Source organism: Grammomys surdaster, unplaced genomic scaffold (assembly GCF_004785775.1).
Source record: "Grammomys surdaster isolate TR1022 unplaced genomic scaffold, NIH_TR_1.0 125504, whole genome shotgun sequence".
Classification (NCBI taxonomy): Eukaryota; Metazoa; Chordata; class Mammalia; order Rodentia; family Muridae; genus Grammomys; species Grammomys surdaster.
The window spans coordinates 354218-375858 of NW_021620360.1; the positions used below are offsets into that span (position 1 = coordinate 354218).

Below are 21641 nucleotides of genomic sequence, written 5' to 3' on the forward strand. Positions count from 1 at the left end.
GGGGGGGGAAAGACTTGTCTTTCAAACACCTGACAGCCAATGGGCGTGTGGACCGGGGCCAGACCGAGAGGGCCACGGGGGGGAGGGGAATGGCCAACCTCGTGCCTACGTACCCATTGGAGGGCAAAGGGGCGAGGGTGGCGTGCGCCCCCCTCGCATCCGTCCCCTGGGGGTCCGGGACGCCGGAGCCAGGTGAGATGCGATCTCTATGGCGGGCGAGGGAAGGGGCGGCCCGGTGGGCCGAGTGCGGGCGTCGGGCGTGGGGCGCGCGGGAGCTTTGGGGTCGGCGGCCCCGGTTGTGAACTGGAGTGTGGTTCCCGGGAGCCGGCTCCCAGCCTCCCCGGGGGACCCGGCGGGCGCGTCCCTGAGCTGCCTTTGTGTCAAGGGGGTGGCAGGCTCGCCGTCGTCACATGGCGCATGGAGGCTCTGCCTCGACTCGACTGTGCGTGTGTGTGTGTGCGCTTTTCACGAGGACGCGGCCCGCGGGGCCTGCTGTTCCCGGGCGCGCGGCCCCTTGCGGGGGTCTCGGCCGGTTCTCGCTGCCCCGGGGTGGGGAGGAGGGTTCACAGGCCGGGAGCCCGGGGTTTTGGGGGTGGGGGAGCCGCCTGCGAGCGCGATCCCGACCCGGGGTGGGTGGTGGGAGTGGAGAGCGAGCGTGGCCCGGGTCGGGAGCTTGGGCGTCGCAGCCCGCTTGGTTTAGGGTTTCTCGGGGTGGCTCGCTCTCTCGCCGCCCTCCTCCCCTCCCCCGGCCTCGAACAGTTGCCTCCTTGTGCGCTGCGGGGGAGGGAGCGGAAAGGAGGGGAGAGTTACTTTTCCAAATTACTAAGTAGCGGCGGCGGCGGCGGCCTCCCCTGTGACTCATGTGGGGGCAGGGAGGGCTGGGAACGGCCGGGCGCAGTGATTTTCCGGAATGCGGGGAGACGGGGCCGCGTCTGGCCGCCCTCCCTCACCCTCTGTCCCTCCCTCTCTCTCTCTCTGAGGCTCCCGAGTGCTGTCCCCACCCCCACCACACCCCGTGGAGCTCCGGGTCCCGACCCGCCGAGGCCCAGGTGCAGAGGCTCCACTTTGGAGGCCGGGCCGCCAGGGGGAGGGGAGGAGACGCCTCGTCCCGCTCGAGTTGCTGTGTCATTGCCCCGCTCGCCGCAGCCACCCGGGCGGGGCCGCGCGCGCACTCGGGCGACCCGGGCCTCGATCCCCCGGCGGGGAGCGCGGGGGTCTCTCGCTTCTCCCCCCTCCAAACCCCCTTTGCGGGGTCCGCACTAAGCTTGCGGGGTCCGGGAGACGGGGAGCCTGGCCGCCATGTTAGGTGCGGCGACCTAGGTTCGAGGTCGAGGGCTGATGTGGGGGGGGGGTCGCCTGGTCGCGGTTCTAGGACCCGGGCCGGTCGGGGGTGTTGGTTCGAGGCGGGCGAGGTCGCCTCACAGCCCCTCGCCAGCTCCAGCTCTCCTGACCCCCCGACGTGCACACATGTCTCCCCAGCTACCAACAGGGGCGTTGGGGGAGCAGGACACGGGTGCGCGGCGGGGGTGCGCGGGGCGCCCCGGAGCGGCTCCAGCCGTCTGACCTTGAGACCGGGCTGGTTGGTCGGCCCTGACATGAGTCTGGTTTCCAGAGCCCCGAGACAGCCGCGGGGAGGGGGAGGGGACGAGACGGCTCCCAAAATGGCTCCTGCCCCTCCTCGGAGGCGTCCGGCTGCGGGGGGAGGGGAGGAGGGAGGGAGGAGGGCTGCAGAGCAGCGCCGCCGCCTCCTCCTCGGCTCGCCCTCCTCCCCGGCGCTGACCGATGGAAGAGGCGCTCCGTGGGGAGGACTCCGGCCTGATGGGGGCGGGGGGCGTCAGCTCGCCCACGCCGGGGCGACACGGGGCCGGGGCGCCGCGCGCCGCGCCCGCTCTCCCCACCCCGACGCCGGCAGGGTTTGCAGAGGTGGGTGTCCGGGGCCTGTGCGCGCCTGCTGCGTTCGCGAGGCAGGTAAGCGCGCCGGAGGGTGCGGGTGTCGGGGTGTGCGCCCCGGGGGCGGCGGGACGTGGACGCTCGGGGCGGCCTCGCGTCCTTAGGGGTCAGGGTTGGTTTAAAGCAGAGCGTGCCCTTTGTTATCTGGTTACTGAGGTTCGGGGAAGGCCAGGCTAGCCTCGGGACTGAACTCGCCCCGGGGTCATGTGTTGGGTCACGGAGCCCGTCACGTTAGACTGCGTCGGGGACACCGGGGCGCGCTCAGGTCTCTGCCCGGAGCAGGCCGCGGCTTCTAAGATGGCGTCTGTCTTCCTCGTTTCAGGTTCTCGGCTGCGGCGGCCTCGCGGCCCAGACCTCGCCGGCCCCGCCCGTCCGCGCGACCCGGCCCGCCCCGCGCCCCGCGCGCGCCGCCAATGGAAAGCCGCGACCGGCCTGCCGCGGGCCCGCAGGCCCGGGAGGGCTCCGTCGGACCTGGAGGTGGGGACGGCGCGCTGCAGGCCCCGGGGGGATGGCGCCCGCTCGCCGTTCGGCCTCCGTCTCTCCCCGGGCTCGCGGAACCACGGCGCAGCCGATTGGCTCGGAGACATGGCGGGGCGCCTCTCGGCCTTGGCTCTATGCGGCACTCTCCTGCCGGGTGATCGACGCCGTGGAACCGGGGGTCTGTGACGTCATCCCTCCAGCGGACCAATAGGAGAGGCTCCCGCGAAGAGGCGGCCCTGCCTCCTGGCCTCGGCTTCCTCGGGCGCGTGAGCGGGCGAGCACGCGCGGAGGGGGCGGGGGAGCTCGCGAGCAGGGTGGCGCGCATGAGCGGCGAAGCTCCGCCCCCCCGGCTATATATAAAGCGCTGGCGCGGGGCTCGGCGGCGCCATTTCGCGCTGGAGTGGAGCAGCCTCTAGGACGAGCCGGGCGACCGTGGCTTCCGAGCAGCGTCTGCAGCCTCCGCGGGCCGCGCGTACAATCCACGTCCATCCGCCCGGAAATGGCCTTCGCCCCGGCCCGCGGCCGCTCCCGGCGGACAGTGCAGACCCCATAGACGCCCCCGAGGCGCCCCTGTCTCGGGCCCCGCCCAGTCCTCGGAGTCTGTCCACCCCTCCACTCCGCCCTCGAGAGGATTTCAAAGATGGAGGCGGCGGCTCTCTGAAACCCCCTCTCGGTGCTCATCCGCCCCCATCGGAGGTCTGACGCGGCGCCTGGGACCCCCCGGCGGCCGCGGCGGGAAGAGGGCGCCCCCGCCGACCGGCGGCGGGCCGGATTGACGGCGGCGTCCGGCTCGGGGACTGTCGGCTCTGCAGACTGAAGGCGCTGCCGTGGCTCGCCGGCCGGCGGAGGCCGCCGCCATCTTCCTGCCGTCGGCGCCTGCGGAGCGCGCCAAGCTGCCCGAGTGTGCGGAGGCCGGCGCAGGAGGCCGCGGTCGAGCGAGCGCGCCGGCCCCGCGGCGAGGCTGCCGCCTGGAGGGCCAAGGGCAGCGGCCTCCCGCCCGCGTCCCGGGGCATGCCGGGCCCGGCGGTGAGCGGAGCCCAGGCCACCCGCACCCCACGCAGCGGCTGAGCGGCGGCGGCGGCTCCCCGAGGTCAAGATGCTGCAGAACGTGACTCCCCACAAGTACGTCTCCGCCGCCGCGTGTGGGAGGGGGGCCGGGGGGCGGCGTTCCGGGAGGGGCGGGCGGGCGGGCGGGGCGCGCCGCAGCTGTTGACGCGGGCTCGCGGAGGGGCTGCGACGGTTTTGAAGCGGTGGCGGCGGCCCAGGTACTGCGTCTGAGCAGCTTGTCGGCGCCGCGGCGGCCGGGGCGAGCCGGGCGGACCGCGGGGGGGGTGTGCGCGGCTCCAGCGGTGATTTGTCACCGTGCTGGGGGGGTCTCGGCCGCTCAGTGCCGTAGATTTGCCATGGTGACAGCGTGAGGGCTTGCTCCGGGGATTCCCACAGGGCGGAGGGGTCGGTCCGTCACGCCCGAGGCCGGGCTTGTGCTCCGTAGGCACGGGCGGCGCTGAAGGTCCGCTCGCCCTGTGGTGGGTGTGTTTGCAGAAGGTTGAGCCTCATTCAGCGGGGAGGAGGGAGATGGAGGCTCGGGCTCGCTCGCTGCAGATGTAAACAATGAGCCCTGGGTCTGGAGTCTGAGCCGGCAGGGAACAAACACCTGGTCCACGCTGACCACGGGGCCCGCGGGTCACACGATGGCGCCTCCCTTGTCAGCCTGAGGTCTGAGCTACAGTGGGGGTCGCTGGGGACCCTGATTTTGTAGGGGCCATGCTGTCTAAATTAGGGCTGCGGGCGTTGACCTTGACTGTAGGGTGCTTTCTGTTGTGCCTTCTGAAGGAGACTTGTTTTGTTGATAGTTTTTTGGAGGTCTGGCAGTCACTGTTTCCTTGCGTTTTGGTTGGGGTTACGGGGTTGGTTTTTTATCTGGTTCCTACTGTGGTCTTGAACCCCCTAGAGATTGTAGAAGATGGCGCGATGAATTTTTTTAGGTGTGTCGATCATTATGAGGTTTATTCTCCCTTTTCCTTTTCACTGGCTTCTCTGTCTCAACCACCATGGCAACCATTAAGTCCCTAGTGAGGATGAAGCTTCACTATTTAGCTCCACCCATTTTTGCTTCGGATTCCTCTCCATAAGGCTCGAGTGTCATGTGACATTGGTTTTGTATTTATTTTAGCCAAGAAGCTCATCACACTCGGGTGTAAGCTGGATAAAGATGAGCACAAACTATTGTTGAGTTTAGTTGACTCCTGGTTGGTTGCAATTCGCTTCACTGTACCTTGTGGCAGCCAAAACCTAGCTTTTATAGGGTTGCATAGTGCAAGTTAGCAACATTTTCTTCATCTTTTGTGTTATTACCACATCTAATTCTGCTTCCCCTTTTTGCAGGCTCCCTGGGGAAGGGAATGCAGGGTTACTGGGGCTGGGCCCAGAGGCAGCAGCACCAGGGAAAAGGATTCGAAAGCCTTCTCTGTTGTATGAGGGATTCGAGAGCCCCACAATGGCTTCTGTACCAGCTTTACAACTGGCCCCTGCCAACCCACCTCCTCCTGAGGTGTCCAATCCCAAAAAGCCAGGACGGGTAACGAACCAACTGCAGTACCTGCACAAGGTAGTGATGAAGGCTCTGTGGAAGCATCAGTTTGCATGGCCATTCCGGCAGCCTGTGGACGCTGTGAAGCTGGGTCTGCCGGTAAGAGGCTGGATTGGGGGCAGGTATGGGAATGAGCTGGAATGTGTGAGTGGGGGTGGGCTACTTAGTATAGGTGCTGCGGCCCCTAGGGAGCTCCCGTTCTCTTAGAGCAAATAGCCACCAGAGTTCTGGATTCTTGGTCCTTTGTGCTTGTTAATCTCTATCTTGGCATTTCTCATCTTGCCTCCATGTGTCCCTTAACTTTTGTGCCCTGGCTCCATTTTACAGATTCCCACCCCTGGTTGGGAGAGGACCACGGTGGCCAAAATTCTTAGCTTCTTCCTTTCCCTCATGCAGCCCATGGATAGCCACCCCCAGAGGTAATGTCACAGGATGGGAAGTTTCCAGAGTGGGTGGGAGGTGGGTGGCTAGAGAAAAGGTATCAGGGACCTACCTCCTAGTGGGAATTTAAAGTCTAATTTTCCTAGCCCATAGTTTAATTGGGGCCGCAGTGTGGGCAATATTCCTTAATGTCTAGGGTGTGTGCGTGTGGGGTGTTGTGTGTGTGTTTTTCCTGTTGGTAGTTGCCCTAGAATAGACATTTTCCTGTGGCTCTGACCTAGGATATCTTTCTTTAGGATTATCACAAAATTATAAAACAGCCTATGGACATGGGTACTATCAAGAGGAGACTTGAAAACAATTACTACTGGGCTGCTTCAGAATGTATGCAGGATTTTAATACCATGTTTACCAACTGTTACATTTATAACAAGGTACGTTTACTTGGCAGCTGCTGATAGGCAGTACTCTGCTTCTTTCTTCTGTCAACGCTATCCATCTAGTCAAGGTCTAAGGAGGCCTGACCTCCAAATGGTGCTGTTAGATGTGGCTTCAGTGTTCCTATAATTAACAGTTATTTAAGTAGAACACATTTCATATTTGGGGATGGTGGCCCTGTTTCTCAGAAAGCTCCAGAGACCTGAGAAAAGCGGGTTCTGCAACTCACCAGCTCTGCCCTTGTATTTTCAGGTGGTGGGGGTTAGTTTGATGTGATGACCTTAGGTACTAGTGAGGGGTGTGGTGGGTGCCCTGAGGCTGGGAATCCTGGAGAGATGGTAGCTTATGCCAGCAATTGACCTGTTCTGTGCGTGTTCTGCAGCCCACCGATGATATTGTCCTAATGGCACAGACACTGGAAAAGATCTTCTTACAGAAAGTGGCATCAATGCCACAAGAGGAGCAAGAGCTTGTGGTGACCATCCCTAAAAACAGCCATAAGAAGGGGGCCAAGTTAGCAGGTAGGAAGTGGTGACCTACAGACAAGCTATTTAGGTGACCCGAAGATAGGAGTGAACAAAATTTTTGTTTCTGTTATGTTTTGTAGCACTCCAGGGCAGCATTACCAGTGCCCATCAGGTGCCTGCTGTTTCTTCTGTGTCGCATACAGCCCTGTATACACCACCACCTGAAATACCTACCACTGTCCTCAACATTCCCCACCCGTCAGTCATCTCTTCTCCTCTTCTTAAGTCCCTGCACTCTGCTGGACCCCCACTCCTTGCTGTATCAGCAGCTCCTGCAGCTCAGCCCCTTGCCAAGGTATACATCAGTAGGTTGATTGTGTGGGATGACTAGGAGGAAAGATGTTAAAAGAAATGGACCTGGAATGACTGATTCCCTCCATCTTTCTACTACAGAAAAAAGGCGTTAAACGGAAAGCAGATACTACCACCCCTACACCTACGGCCATCCTGGCTCCTGGTTCCCCAGCTAGTCCTCCTGGGAGTCTTGAGCCAAAGGCAGCACGGCTCCCTCCTATGCGCAGAGAGAGTGGCCGCCCAATCAAACCCCCACGAAAAGACTTGCCTGACTCGCAACAGCAACACCAGAGCTCTAAGAAAGGAAAGCTGTCAGAACAGTTAAAGCACTGCAATGGCATCTTGAAGGAGTTGCTCTCTAAGAAGCATGCTGCCTATGCCTGGCCTTTCTATAAACCAGTGGACGCTTCTGCTCTTGGCCTTCATGATTACCATGACATCATTAAGCACCCCATGGACCTCAGCACTGTCAAGGTACCCACTGCATGGGGCAGATGGCATGCTCAGGCAGTGGTTGGAGCCTAGGGACCAATAAAGCAAAATATCTATCTCTCCTTATGGGCACCGTGGTAGTTTTTCATTCTGTGTGTTATATAAAGTTGTACAGTACAAGATCACGTACTTTGAAACCCTGGTTTTTTAATAGTAAGGATAAGAGTTGGGTTAGGGAAATGTGATGGGAGAGAGATGGCCTTGGTTACTTAGAAATGTTTTCTTCTAGACATAGATATTTCTTCAAACCTACCCCAAATCCTTGGACTTCAAACTTGAACCCCAGGGCACAGATCCTTAAGGTCATCCCCACTTGTTTCAAGAGAGGGCTGCTCTTGAGTCGGGTTGGCAGGGAAAGATGAGACTGCCTGTGCAGCTTCTCATGCTGCCTCCTTCTGCAGCGGAAGATGGAGAACCGTGACTACCGGGATGCACAGGAGTTTGCTGCTGATGTACGGCTTATGTTCTCCAACTGCTATAAGTACAATCCTCCAGACCACGATGTCGTGGCTATGGCACGAAAGTTACAGGTGAGTGTGAAAGAAAGTTGAAGTTTAATTTACTCCACAGGAACTGCTTAAGAGTTTAATTTTTGCTGTGCAATTAAGACTTGTAAGATTTTGCCATTTTTGTATCAAGTTGGAGCTAGTGTGCTGGGTGGCTAGGCATTCATTAAACACAGTTTTGAGTCTGCCTGTCTTTTTAGGATGTGTTTGAGTTCCGCTATGCCAAGATGCCAGATGAGCCGCTGGAACCAGGGCCTTTACCAGTCTCTACTGCCTTGCCTCCTGGGTTGGCCAAATCCTCTTCAGAGTCCTCCAGTGAGGAAAGTAGCAGTGAGAGTTCCTCTGAGGAAGAGGAGGAAGATGACGATGATGAGGAAGAGAGTGAAAGCTCAGACTCCGAGGAAGAAAGGGCTCATCGCCTGGCAGAGCTACAGGAGCAGGTAAATCATTTTTGTGGCCTTTAATTGGGTGAGAACTTGGACTATGTTGATCCCAATTGTTTCTTGGTCTTAATTAATTACTAAGCCTTTCTCCTGTGTAGCTTCGGGCGGTTCATGAACAACTGGCTGCCCTGTCCCAAGGTCCAATATCTAAGCCCAAGCGGAAGAGAGAGAAAAAGGAAAAGAAGAAGAAACGGAAGGCAGAGAAACATCGTGGCCGAATTGGGATCGATGAAGATGATAAAGGGCCTAGGGCACCTCGCCCGCTCCCGCCCAAGAAATCTAAGAAAGCAGGTGGTGGGGGTAGCAATGCTACTTCACTCAGCCATCCTGGTTTTGGGACTTCCGGAGGAAGTAGCAACAAGTAAGCATTTAAGATTGTCTTAAGGGTATTGTATAAGCCAGTTCTGCATGGTGTAAACTCGTTACTGATAATTTCCTATTGTCCATAGGCTGCCTAAAAAGGCTCAGAAGACAGTTCCACCTGTCCTTCCCACTGGCTATGATTCAGAGGAGGAAGAAGAAAGCAGGCCCATGAGTTATGATGAGAAGAGACAGTTAAGCCTGGATATTAATAAATTACCTGGGGAAAAGCTGGGTCGAGTCGTACATATCATCCAAGCCAGGGAGCCCTCTCTACGCGATTCAAATCCGGAAGAAATTGAGATTGATTTTGAAACACTCAAGCCATCCACACTTAGAGAGCTTGAGCGATACGTTTTATCCTGCCTTCGAAAGAAACCCCGAAAGCCCTACAGTGAGTATCAGATGATATCCATCAGTTAACGTCTCTCCACAGTAGTAGTTCTGAGGACAGACAGCAAGAATATAGGGATCTTGGTGTGTGCTTGCCATGTGTGTTTGTGGCAGTCAGCATCCAGCATGAATGGGGCTGCTTCATTAAGGAATGGAAGTTGGCAACTCTGGGAAGACTTGGGGCAATCGAGTGAGTCCTGACTTTTTCCCTCCAGCTATTAGAAAACCTGTGGGAAAAACAAAGGAGGAACTGGCTTTGGAGAAGAAGCGGGAGCTGGAGAAGCGGTTGCAGGATGTCAGCGGACAGCTCAACTCCACCAAAAAGCCCCCCAAGAAAGGTATTTCAGACTTATATTCACCCTTCCTCACCTTTAAATTGAATACTAGCCCTTTTGGCTACTAACTAGGCAAAAATGTTCTGATAAAATGTCACATCTTCTACCTTTTAACATTGCTCTACTTGCTCTACAGCGAGTGAGAAGACAGAGTCATCTGCACAGCAAGTGGCCGTGTCCCGTCTCAGTGCTTCTAGTTCCAGCTCAGATTCCAGCTCCTCCTCGTCGTCTTCATCTTCTTCAGACACCAGCGATTCAGACTCGGGTTAAGGGGCCAGGCCAGATGGGGCAGGAAGGCTCCGCAGGACCGGACCCCTGTACCACCCTTCCCCACTTTTTCCCTTGCTGTGATGCTTCTTCATCTGACCCCTCCATAGGAGAGCTGGCTCTGCAGTGGGGAGGAATGCAGGGACATGGACATGCAGGGATTGATTTCCTAGCCCTGTTGGGTGTGGTGTCCCTGTTGAGGATGATGGGGGTGGGGCAAGGGTATGGGTGGGAGTGGGTATAGGCCTGGCACAAAGCCCCCTGAGCTGTAGCTGTCCTGTTCACTTCTAAGGGCCCTGTTTTGAGGTTTTAATTTATTTAAGCTAGGTGGTAAGGCTGGGGGTGTGTAGCGCCGAGGTCCTCCCTCCAGCCTCCATGGGGAGGGAAGAAGAGGGAGCTCTTTTGTTTTTTACATTGACTTTTTTTTCTACTCTTCCCTTTTACTTCCACTCCATTTGGGGCCTGGGGATTTTAGTCACCTCTCCAGTTGGCTCCTGGACTGTCTTTTCTTTCTTGATTCTAACTTGTAAATAAAAAAAAATATTATTGAAGTTTTGAGTTAGTTTTTCTTAGTGAGATTTGTTTCTGTATTCAAAGTGGTTCAAAAGAAATAAGATTGGCGTGGGTGGGAATTGATGCAGCTCTAGGCATCACCATTAGCCATATCCCCCAGTTGTCCCCTAGGTCTATTTTTAGAGTGCTAAGAATTGAGCCCAGAGTCTTGAACATGCTGGACAAAGGACTGCTACTGAGCACGTACATCTCTTGTGTAGGTTGTCTTAAGTGTTTGCTATGCTACTAAAGGTGAGGGGATAGCTTAGGTCAAGCTTCAGTGAGGTTATAAGGCAGTGTGTGTCTTATGTTTCATTCCAAGTCCACAATCTTCACGAGGTGTGTGATTGATGTATGGCTCCTAGAAGTGAGGCTTTAGGACAGTAAAATGGGGAGCTTAGTATATACCCAAGGAGACAGAACGAACTGTCACAAGTGAGTTACCAGTAGCAAAGTCTGTGCCCAAAAGCATCAAGTATACAAGGACTCTTGTAGCCATCCTGGGTGATAGCTTTCAGATCAGGGTGAAGGTGGTTACCTGTGCCAGAAGGAGCGCCAACTAATAAGCCAGTGAGTTCTAGACCTAAATTCAGAAGTCTTTACAAGTAGGAGTGAGTTTACAAAAGGGATTCGAAACAGCCTAGATAACTTACCTGCTCTGCTCATAGACTTGATAGCTAGGTTGGCACCTAGCATAACTTAGGACACCTTAAGAACAACCCCCAGTTTAGGAGAAAGCCTGGGTCATCCTTCATGGATTGCAAAACTGAGAAAGATCTCCAAACCTATGCTGTACTCTCAGGAATTTCTGGTCAGTTTATCTCCTGAATGACTTACTCCTTCCCCAACTGGTCAAAGGTTCTTCTGTCTCTCAAGCATTTTATAAGTGTCACGATTTCATCTTGGTTTCTAAAGCAGTTTGATAGATAAGCAGCCTGGGGTTGATAATGGAATGCTGGGAATTTCCTGTGCTGGTTTGGAGTTCTGCCTTTCCACAGCCACTGTCTTTCTGGGATTGGCCTGGCACTGGGAAGCCCTCATGGTCTAGGTTGAAAAATGCCTAGGACAAGTGCCAGAGCTGGTTGGAACTGCTGGTGCAGGGTGACCAAAGAGCAGGTTGGCCTGAAGGATGAGTGGCTATGAGGGTTGCCAGGGTGTCGGTGGAAGGAGTCTTGAGTCTCACACTTTGCAAGGCCCCAGTCAATACCTCTATCACTGCTAGCCTGGTGTTCTCTGTGTACACAGGACACTGCAACTTCAGACACAAGATGTGACTGGAGTAAGACAGGTTTCTGTGATCAGAAAAGGGGGGACTAAAGATGGTAGAAGCTTCAAGTCAAGCTAAAGCCAGGGAAAAGTGGAAGACGAGTGCTCGCCCACATTGCCAGAGTGGCAGCTCTGTAAAGCAAGCATCTCAGCCAGGTTTATATTTTTCTCCTGATAGTTCTGATAATTCACAAGGAATAATTAGTGTGTGCCAAGCACAGTGCCAAGAACAAATTGGTCGTTATGGCAACCTTAGACGAGGTATGTATTGTAATAACCTCTCTTAATAGATGGAGGGTGAGTCCCAAGAGCTAGCTAAAGCAGCTTGCCCCAAGTCAACACACTCAGTGGAGGTAGGATTTTACAAGGCAGCCTGACTCTAGAATCTCTGCATTGGGCTTACCAGGGCTTACTGCCTATGCACTGAAAGTGAGCTAGGAGACCGGTAAGTGTGTAGTTGTAGCTCCTGAGGTCGAACCAGCAGGCTGAGGCTAATTTCACTACATTAGAGCAGGGAGTATGTAGATAAAACAGCTTTGCCAGCAGTAGAAAGCTGGTCTGACTGAGGGGCACACACTGAGGTACTTATCTGAGACTGGGATTTTTTTGGTGCCATCTGTTGGTCATGCCTGTGACTTCCACTTGAATCTTCATTTTGTCCTTGGGGTCTCATCCCATATTTTCCCATGAGCCTTTACTCTTGTGCTGTGGAGGATCATAGATAAGGCCTTAAGTCTTGTCTCTTGCTACCTGAGCCCTTGCTGGAGAGAGCTCAGCCCCAGCTTTGGTGAGATGTCCCTGTAACACCTTGCATAACTCTCATGAGATCTCTGAGCAACTATCCAGTCTGTCTACAGACCTTACAGTCCAACTGCCTGATAGTAGTGTTCGCAGGGCTGCTAACAATGTGTCCAAAACGACCTGCTTTCTAAACAAGCCCCCTTGATACCTTGTAACCCCATCCCTGGTACTCACATGGCTAGACCAGGTATAGTTGAGGTGCGTCCCTAACCAAGTCACCTATGTAATCAGCATTTCCACGTGCTTACACTTACACACACACACACACACACACACACACACACACACACACACGAGCACCTCTACAGTCAGTTGTTAGAAGTCATCGGTATTCATCCTGTGTGAGCTACAGCCTTGTTTTCTCCCTTGTTCCCCTGTCTGGCTGGGCCTTGCCGGTCTAAGTTGTCCAGCTAGCCCATCCCCTCTTCTCATTTCTGCTTGCCTTTTAGATCTTCCCTTTCTGGGGTCTGTAACTTCAACATGGTCAAGATAACTCCTCATCTTTCCTTGTTAAGACACCAGATTACAGACTCTTAAGTGCTTTGTCATGTAAATACAGAAGTATTCTTATATGCAAAGTGAAAAAGTCTAATCCTGTCAGATAAACTAGCATTTGACTTGAGATTGGGAGGAAAAAAAAAAAAAAGATTTATTTAGCCTCGAACAGCGTGATGCCTTGGGAGGGAGGGAGGGGAGTCACTAAGCCCTGTTCTTTATAACAGGGTCTCTACTATGTACACAAGGCTGGCCCCGAGTTTGTCCTGATTTTCCTGTCTCGTGAGCTAGAATGAAATGCTGTTAGCTGCAGCTGTCACACCTCAGAATCGACGGCTAGACTCAACGTGAAGAAGCACTGTTCATTTATGGAATACTTTCTTTCCTGCAGTGTCAGTCCTGACTGACTGGCCTTTCCTGAAGAGGTGAATCATGTGAGAGGATTCCTCCTGCAAGCATGGTCGTTTCCTTGGGCAGTGTAGTTCTTGTTTCTCATCTGCCATTGTTACTGAACAGAAGATAGCCTCATTCCTCTTGTTTGAAAAAAAAAAAAATCTGTGTGTTTTCAAGGTTTTAGAGTTTGCTTATTTGCTTTCAGTTAAGATACAGCCACTCGGAATGAGAGCTGAAACAGCAGTGCTACACCTTTACCGGCGGTAGGTGAATGACGGTTAGTCTATGGTACCCACAGTACAAGTCCTGCTGTGGTGGGCTGGGGTTCTTTGGGAGACCTGTAACTTAGGATGGCCTCAGACCCCTGAGTCATTCTGCTCTTACCTCACAAGTGCAAGTGGAGAATCACACGTGTGTGCCAAGTGCAAGTGAAAACCGCTTGTGTGCCACTCAGTCCTACATTCCTGATTTGAGAAGGTGTACTGCTGCCCAGCGTCCGTGGTTCCAGCTTCTGGTTGTACCTGTGACTACCTCTTCTTGCCTATCCCGAAAGTGCCCGATGTCTGATCCATGACCCAGTCCTGAGACCTCTCTAAGCTTCTGCCGTACTCTGTACTTATTTTGCTCAGGACCTGTTTCCACCGAGTGACCTTAGTCACAAATCTCTTGCTGATACTATCGCCTGCCTCTTGGGCTAACTCAGCATGTCCTCTCTCAGCACAGCAGAAGCCAACTGTGATTTCCTCAGTGTCTCCAGCTGAGTGTCCGAGAGAAAACTCAGGGAAGTACAAAGGGCACCTGTCCTGAACACTACAGTGCACTGCAGTCTAAACAAAGGGCGGTGTAGTGTTGTCCAGGAGGCTGAGAGGAAGCGCAAGGAAGGGTACTACTGGGCGTTAACGGAGCTATAGCCTTGCATATTCTAGAAAGGAGCTACCACAAACCTTCAGCCCCAGTTTGTTCAGAAGCAGGGTCTCGCCGAAGTTCCCAGGCTGGCTTTGAACTTCCTGTGATTCCGACACTGCTTCTGCCTTCCCAAGCAGCTGGGATTACAGATCTGCCTGCCAGGCATGTGATGGTCATTTTCTACAGTTAACTTCAGTGTACGAGCCAGGATGAGACTGATTTCAAAGTTATACTCTGTGTCAGAGCTTTCTGGCGATGTCCTGGTGATATAAGCAAACACTTCAGATGACGCCCCGGGGGATTCAGGGTGGGGGCGGGGCCTGCGGGGGATAGAGCGGCTAGAGATATACACGGTCCGTCTACCTTTTTCAAAGATCACATACGTATGTGTGTGTGTGTGTGTCGTGATTGCGGAGGTTGAAGACAACTTGCAGGAATCTGTTTCTCCACATGTGGGTCCTAGAGATAAGGATACCAGACTTGGCAGCTGGAGTCTTTACCTGCTTGCGCCATCTTGCTGGCCCTCCGTCCCTTTTAAATATAGAATCTGCTAAAGATTGTTGTGTACCGCCAGAATGTTTCACATAGCCCAGTTAAATGAATTTAGCTCAAGGACTGTTAAGACAAGACATGGGAAGGCGGCCAGGCGGTGGTGGTGCACGCCTTTAATCCCAGCACTTGGGAGGCAGAGGCAGGCGGATTTCTGAGTTCGAGGCCAGCCTGGTGTACAGAGTGAGTTCCAGGACAGCCAGGGGTACACAGAAAAACCCTGTCTCGAAAAAAAAAAAAAACCAACCAAACAAACAGATATGGGAAGGCACAAACAGAATGAGGTTGTTCTACAAGCATGGGTAAGGGGAGACCCCACTGCTGGTTTCAGTTCAGTGGTAGGACAAGCTGGATTGAGGGGAAACTCCTCTTTTAGACCGAGTTATGAGGTCCTAGTAACATTTCGGGAAAGTTTTGCCTTTGCTGTTATTGTCTTTTGTTAATCCTGATGATTTTTCTAACTGGAATCCACAATATAAATCTCAAACATAGAAAAGGAGTCAGGCTGGGCCGTGGTGGCGCACACCTTTCATCCTACCACTAGGGAGGCAGAGCCAGGCAGATCTCTGTAGATTCAAGGCCAGCTAATTCCAGGACAGCCAAAGCTACCCAAATCCTTTCTAAAAAGGAAGAGGAAGAGGAAGAGGAGGAAGAAGAAGAAAAGGAAGAAGAGGCAAAGAAACAAGCTAGTTGCAGAAAAAGGATTTGATATGTGTATTTAATAAATAGTAGAAGTTAAGGCAAGAGGATAAAAATAGCTAAAGTCAGCACAGTATGCCCCTCCCCAAATTACCTATTCACAGTAATGGTCCCTAATGAATCTACTTAGATAAAATTTTAGAAAGAATTTAAAGTGGTTATAAATTCATTCAGGGAATTTACAGCTCAGGAATGAACTGGTGAATGGATTCCAAGAGAAAATAAACAACTGATCAATCAGGAAATAAGAACGATTCAACAGAAAAAGACCCAAGTGACAAGAAACAGACATTTCAGCAAAGCAAATGCTCAGCGGGAAGGGTCGAATGGAGGACAGATCACCAGCTCTTGAAGACTTGACAGGGATTTTCCACCAAGGAAATGATAATTTTTAAGAATCTCTTGAGTAGGACAAGTGAGATCTTTGGGACACCATGAAAATACCAGATCACGAACTGTGGACATAGAGGAGGAGAATTCCATACCAAAAGCATAGAAAATATCTTCAATAAAATATAAAAGAAAAATTCCCAACTCTAGAGGGAAAAGACCCCCCCCCCAACCCATCCGGATATAAGGGAATGGCAGAACTAACCAAATAAAGGAGAAAAGAAAATTCGGTGCTGGCCAAACCACTAAATACATCAAAGAACAAATATTGAAAGCCGGAGGCGAGAAGGATCATATCACACACTGTCAGCTAGCCGCTGATTTCTTTTCCAACGGAAACTGAAAGCCAGAACGTCTCAGGAGAATGTTTCAAGTTCTGAGAGACCACAGCTGCCAGTCAACCTAGACAACTACACCAAACAAAATCTTACCTGGGGGAGGAATGAAACTTCCCCTGTCAAAAGCAGACTAAAGGACTTTATGACCACACAAACAGCGCTTCAGGGGATGTTAAGAGTACTGTAGGCAGGAAAGAAGGGTATCTAAGAGGCTACGGGGCAGATTAGGAAGATGAGAATGCGACCCACAGAATCAACTCATCAGGGCTCACAGGGGCTCAAAGAGACTGGAGAAACACTCATGGACTCTGTGGGTCTGAGCTGGGTCCTCTGCATACACGTTATGGTGGGGCGGTATTCTTGTATGCTTGGTGTTCTTGTGGGACCTGTAATATCAGTAGTGAGGGCATCTCTGACTTTTGGGGGACTCTTTTTCTCCTACTGAGTTGCCTTGTTCAGCCTTGATAGGAGAGTTTGTGCCTAGTCTTATCGTAACTTGTTAGGCCATGTTTGGTATGAAGGAGTAATAGATCTGGGGTTGGTGGGAGAGTGGAGGCAGGGGAAGCTTTGGTTGGGATGTAATATATGTAATGAATAAAAAAAAAATTAAAGGAGTAAATGTGGGAAAACACCATATACTACAAACCCCAGCAGAATGACAACTAGCACACACCTTTAAAAAACTGGATATTAGTGGTCCCTGTTCACCAATCAAAAGACACAGACTAGCAGCGGGGCTCAGAGCACAGGAGCTCCTCCTTTGTATGCAAGGAACACACTCCAGCATCAAGCAGGAAAGGTGGGCATAGGTATCCCAAGCGAAGGGATTCCTATTCTAATATCTGACCTAACAGGCTCAGACTAAACCCATCAGAAGGGATGCAAGGAACCATCCATCCAGCTGGCCTTCCGATTCTAAATGTGAAACACAGGAGTACTCTCGGTTTCCTAAAACAAATACTACCAAATAAAAAGTGAAATAGTGGGTGACATAAATAACCCACTGGCAACAGGGGACAGATCATACAGGCAAAAGAGTTGAAGGGCATCTACAGAACACTCCACCCAAACACCACAAAACTCAGTCTTCTCAGCCGGCCGTGGGACTTGCTCTAAAGTAGAAAGTCTACACACATACAGAAAGGTAAATTATTCCCTCTTTTCTATCTGTATTCTATTCTGGAGCAAAGCTAGAAATCAACCACATACACACACACACACATACACACATACACATACATACACACGCACACATACATACACACACATATACACACATACACACACACATACACACACATACATACATACATATGCACACATACATACACACACATATACACATACACACATACACATACACACATATACATACACACGCACACATACATACACACACATATACACACATACACACACACATACACACACATACATACATACATACATACATACGCACACATACATACACACACATATACACATACACACATACACACACACATACACACAAACACACACAACCCACAGAAAAAAGAACCTTAGATATTGGATGAGGTCATTGAAAAAATAAAAAATAATAATTAAAATAGGAAAAAAATAAAAACACAAAACCTAGGGAACTCCATGGAGGCTATCCTGACGGGAAGGTTCCCACTCTGCCTCTGTTACAGAAGCAGAGCGGTCCCAAACAACCTCAAAACAGCAAGAAAACAAGAGTGAGCTAAATCCAAAGGTAGTAGAAGGGAAATAAACAGGAGAGAAATGAACAGAATGAAAATGAAACAAAAAGCAACAAAGAGTTGGTTGCTTGAAAAGATAAACAAAATTGACAAACCGTTAGCCAAATTAAACAGAAGAAAGGAAAGTCCCTATTTAGTTAAGTTTATACCCGAAAGTGAAACGTTACAACAGATGCCAACAACATTCAGAAAATCACAGACATGTAAAGATATACTATACTTTAAAGACCTGCATTTGGTCTGGAAATGGATGTGCAAGCCTTTGATATCAAGACATGGGAGGCAGAAGCAGGAGGATCAGTCTGAATTAGAGTTCAGAATGGTCTACATGGAGAGTTAAGGCCAACCAGAGATCCATAGTGAGACCCTGTCTCAGTAAAACAAACCAGTGTTTGTCTGGAACTCATAAATAGTATATGGCTTCATAGTAGAGTGTCTGCTGCTCTTGCAATGGCTCAGTGTAATTCCCAGCACCCACACTGGGCAGCTCACGGGCTCTGTAACACTAGCTCCATAGGGGTCTGATGTCTCTGGTCTTGTCTAAGGCTTGTATTTATATACACATACAATTAAAATAAATATTTATGGGTCTGGAGAGATGGCTCAGCAGTTAAAAGCAATGTCTTCTTTTCCATAAACTTTGGATTCAGTTCCCAGTACCCATATGGTAATTCCCAACCACCTGTCACTCGAGTCCCAGGGGATCTGACAGGTTCTTCTGTCCTCTGTGGGCACCGGGTTCCTGGGGAGACGGATAGGAGAACTTTTGCATGTGATGTGAAAAACGGGGAGTAATGGGTCTAAAAAGGTTAAAATGACAAAGGCAGTGAGGATGAGGGAAATGAGAAAACTTTATGGCTGGGGTGTGACCCTAGCACTCGGGAGGCAGAGGCAGGCATACAGATCTCTGTGAGTTCAAGTCCAGCCTGATCTACAAATCAAGTTTCAGGACAGGGAGGGCTACACAGAGAAACCCTGTCCTAAAAAAAAACAAAACTAATAATAATGATAATAATACAACCACTTAATGAGCTAACAAAAAGATACAATTAAGTTTTGGAGGTTTGGATATACCATGCAGAGATGAAAAATGCCACCCTCAGAAACCATAGATCTCTAAGCCAAAATCCCATTGCCAAGTGCGGGTTATCACCCTGTGTTGCTGGCCAAGAAGCCCTGAGAAGCATTCAAGACAGGGCGGCTACTGATGTCGCTCTCGGTTCCTGCTCTTACTTTTCTTTCTGTTGTGATAAGATACTGATCAAAAGCCACATGGGGAGGAGAGGCTTTGTTTCAGCTTGTACCTAAAGGCCACTGTCCGTCATGGAAGGATGTTAAGGACAGGAGCTCAAGCAGGAACTGCCAACCGAAACCACGGAGGCTGCCTGCTGGCTCGCAGCTCTCAAATACAGGCGAGGCCACCTGGCTTGGGATGGCCCTGTCTCCGGGGGCTGGGCCATCCTCCATCAATCAACAGCCGAGGCTGCCACGCCCCCTTCCAAGTCAGGCCCACAGCAACTCTGATCCAGGCAATTGTCAATGGAGGCTTTCCTGGTGGGTTGACTCCACGCTGTGTCAAGTTCACAATTAGAGATACACATAAGCATGCGCACGCCCCCTGGTGGAGACTTCTTGCTAATGTCAGCTAAATGGTCATAGCAAGCTGCTTTCTAACTGTATTTATGTTGCCAGACTGGCTCTGCCCCATCTGTGGCTAGGGAAGACACTTTTCATGGTAGGCAATGGCCGGGACACACTCAGAACTGGTCAAAGTTCCGGAATGAATGACAGCTAATGGCTCAGCCCTAAGCGAGACATTGATATTACCCCCTCCAAGCCTAAGGGACGTGGTGGAACGGGGACAAAGGGACTGTAAGAGCCTGAGGCTGGGGTTGAGGGAGGGCTATGAGACACCACCTCGTGGGTATGACATCCTGAGCAGACGGCAGCTCTGATGACTGTTTCCAGGCGGTGTGCAAGAGGGGACCTGGCCCAGATCTACATGCTAAAGGCCTGAGAGGGGGTATGGAAACTAGGTCTGACTGGTGTAGCCGGGTCATTTTCAGGCAACGGATATACCAAGAGGTGTTTCCTAGACCAGGAATACGTCTACTGGGAGGCAGTCCGTACCTACGGTGATCTTGAACCACAAGATGGAGCCAAATCCCAAAATGTCGGAGGCAGAGTCCTAAGTGTGAGGGACCGGAGGGGCAGAGCCAGCCCTGGTGGCTACCGTGGGATCTAGACAATATTCTAAAAAGAAAGTCTGACAAGGGCCGGGTGGTGGTGGCGCACGCCTTTAATCCCAGCACTTGGGAGGCAGAGGCAGGTGGCTTTCTGAGTTTGAGGCCAGCCTGGTCTACAGAGTGAGTTCCAGAACAGCCAGGGCTATAAAGAGAAACCCTGTCTTGAAAAACCAAAAAAAAAAAAAAAAAAAAAAGGAAAAGAAAAGAAAAAGAAAGAAGGCAAGTCTGACAAGGGGACATCACGGATGAGGCAGGTGAGAGAAGTGCGTTCAGATCCCCTCAGTAAACCCTGGTCCTGACAATTTCTTCCTGTCCCTCCTGCTGACTCTGCCAGCAGAAGTCATGTTCAGGAAGAGGTGAACATCCTGGATCTTTGCCAACACTGCAGGGGAAAGCCCATGGCGTCACACAGAGCTTACAAGCCACACTGTCTGTCTGACCCCTGGCAAGCTAAGTCATTTGGATGGCACTTTCCTCCTAGATAGAGTGGTGGTGGTGGTTTTGAGGAAAGGGCCCGAGGGCCTATAAGGCAGAATAACACGTGCCCTTGATCTGACCTTGAATTTAGGCCTCTAATACAAGCAACACTCATGTCACCTCAGAGACCCTTCCTCTTCTGGTTTTGAGTTTCCCGAATTTTCCCTGCTTACTACTAACTACACCAGCTGTCCCAAATATGGGTAAGAATCCTGGAACACAAGTCAGGAAGGGCGATTCTCCTAGCCTAGAGTGCACTATGGTTTATAGGTCTTAAGAACCTGCTCCCCCTCAGCACCCAGGGAGCCCCCAGGGGAGAGGGGGGACAAGGCCAGGTGCACCTTCGTAGGACCTAGGAGCCACCTCTTATCAAAGGCTCCTCCTGCCTTGTATCCAGGAAACAGCTGTGTAAAAAATAAATGCAAGTTTTTCCTCCCAGCCCCTGCTCCCGGGATGACGACTCTGAGACTAATTATTTATATTAATAAATGCCTAGGTCATAAGTTTCGGCTTGTTCCCTGACTGGCTCCTAATTTATTATCTCTTTTACTTCATTCTATGTTTCCCACATGGTTAGTTACCTCTCCTCAGCTTCAGGCCTCCAAGTCCAGGGCGAATCTCCTCTTTATCCAATCCTGAGTTCGGCTACCAGCTGGTTTCTGTCTGTCCGTCTCCTCAGCATTCCTGGGCGAATGTCCCCTGTATTCTAGCCTCTTCTCCTTCAGTTCCGGCCTTCCTCAGCATTTTCCTCGAATCTTGAGCCTCTGACTATTTTCAGAAATCTGTTTCTCTTCCTGCCAGTATTCCACCTCCTACTTCCTGCCTCAGTTCATTGGCCAGAGGCTTTTTTTTATTGACAGGTGTAGCTTGTAAGAGAGGCTCTACACAGCAACATCTAAGAACCATGCAGGATTGGATAGAGCATACCCCTGCTTGGAATAAGCTTCAGCCTGCTGGAATAAGCACTTTGGTCAGAGGCTGGAGAAGAGGGGGTTCTCTGGGGCCTTATTTACTTTGTGAACGTTGAGGTGCACACAGACCCTTTAAATAACCACGAGAAAGAAAGGTCTCAACAATGAGGGTCTTGAAGCACCTCGGGGTGGTTCGAGCCAGCTTTAAGATTTAAAGATGCTGCCGGGCGGTGGTGGCGCACGCCTTTAATCCCAGCACTTGGGAGGGAGAGGCAGGTGGATTTCTGAGTTCGAGAGTTTGAGGCTAGCCTGGTCTACAGAGTGAGTTCCAGGACAGCCAGGGCTACACAGAGAAACCCTGTCTCAACAAAAAAAAAAAACAAAAAACAAAAGATTTAAAGGTGTTTCCAAATTCTTGAC

General features: G+C 51.8%; 1 protein-coding gene and 1 long non-coding RNA gene across 3 annotated transcripts; one reads left to right on the forward strand and one right to left on the reverse strand.

The window, feature by feature from the left end:
• The first annotated feature begins 2273 nt into the window (after nucleotides 1-2273).
• Nucleotides 2274-10007, forward strand: Brd2 (bromodomain containing 2). Of its 2 annotated transcripts, XM_028786368.1 has the most exons (13): nucleotides 2274-3552; nucleotides 4816-5119; nucleotides 5348-5439; nucleotides 5698-5835; nucleotides 6222-6360; nucleotides 6447-6661; nucleotides 6760-7134; nucleotides 7554-7682; nucleotides 7859-8098; nucleotides 8200-8462; nucleotides 8551-8855; nucleotides 9070-9192; nucleotides 9326-10007. In XM_028786368.1, exons 4-13 carry the CDS (start codon nucleotides 5725-5727, stop codon nucleotides 9457-9459), a joined length of 2034 nt encoding a protein of 677 aa, XP_028642201.1. In that variant the 5' UTR covers nucleotides 2274-3552; nucleotides 4816-5119; nucleotides 5348-5439; nucleotides 5698-5724; the 3' UTR covers nucleotides 9460-10007. The 2 variants fall into 2 exon arrangements, with proteins under 2 accessions (XP_028642201.1, XP_028642200.1); XM_028786367.1 differs by lacking the exon at nucleotides 5348-5439.
• On the reverse strand, nucleotides 7280-21306 carry LOC114638033. Its single transcript, XR_003713814.1, has 2 exons — nucleotides 20892-21306; nucleotides 7280-11979 (listed from the first exon to the last, which is right to left on the reverse strand). It is a non-coding gene; the product is annotated as an uncharacterized LOC114638033 (long non-coding RNA).
• Nucleotides 21307-21641: the final 335 nt, after the last annotated feature.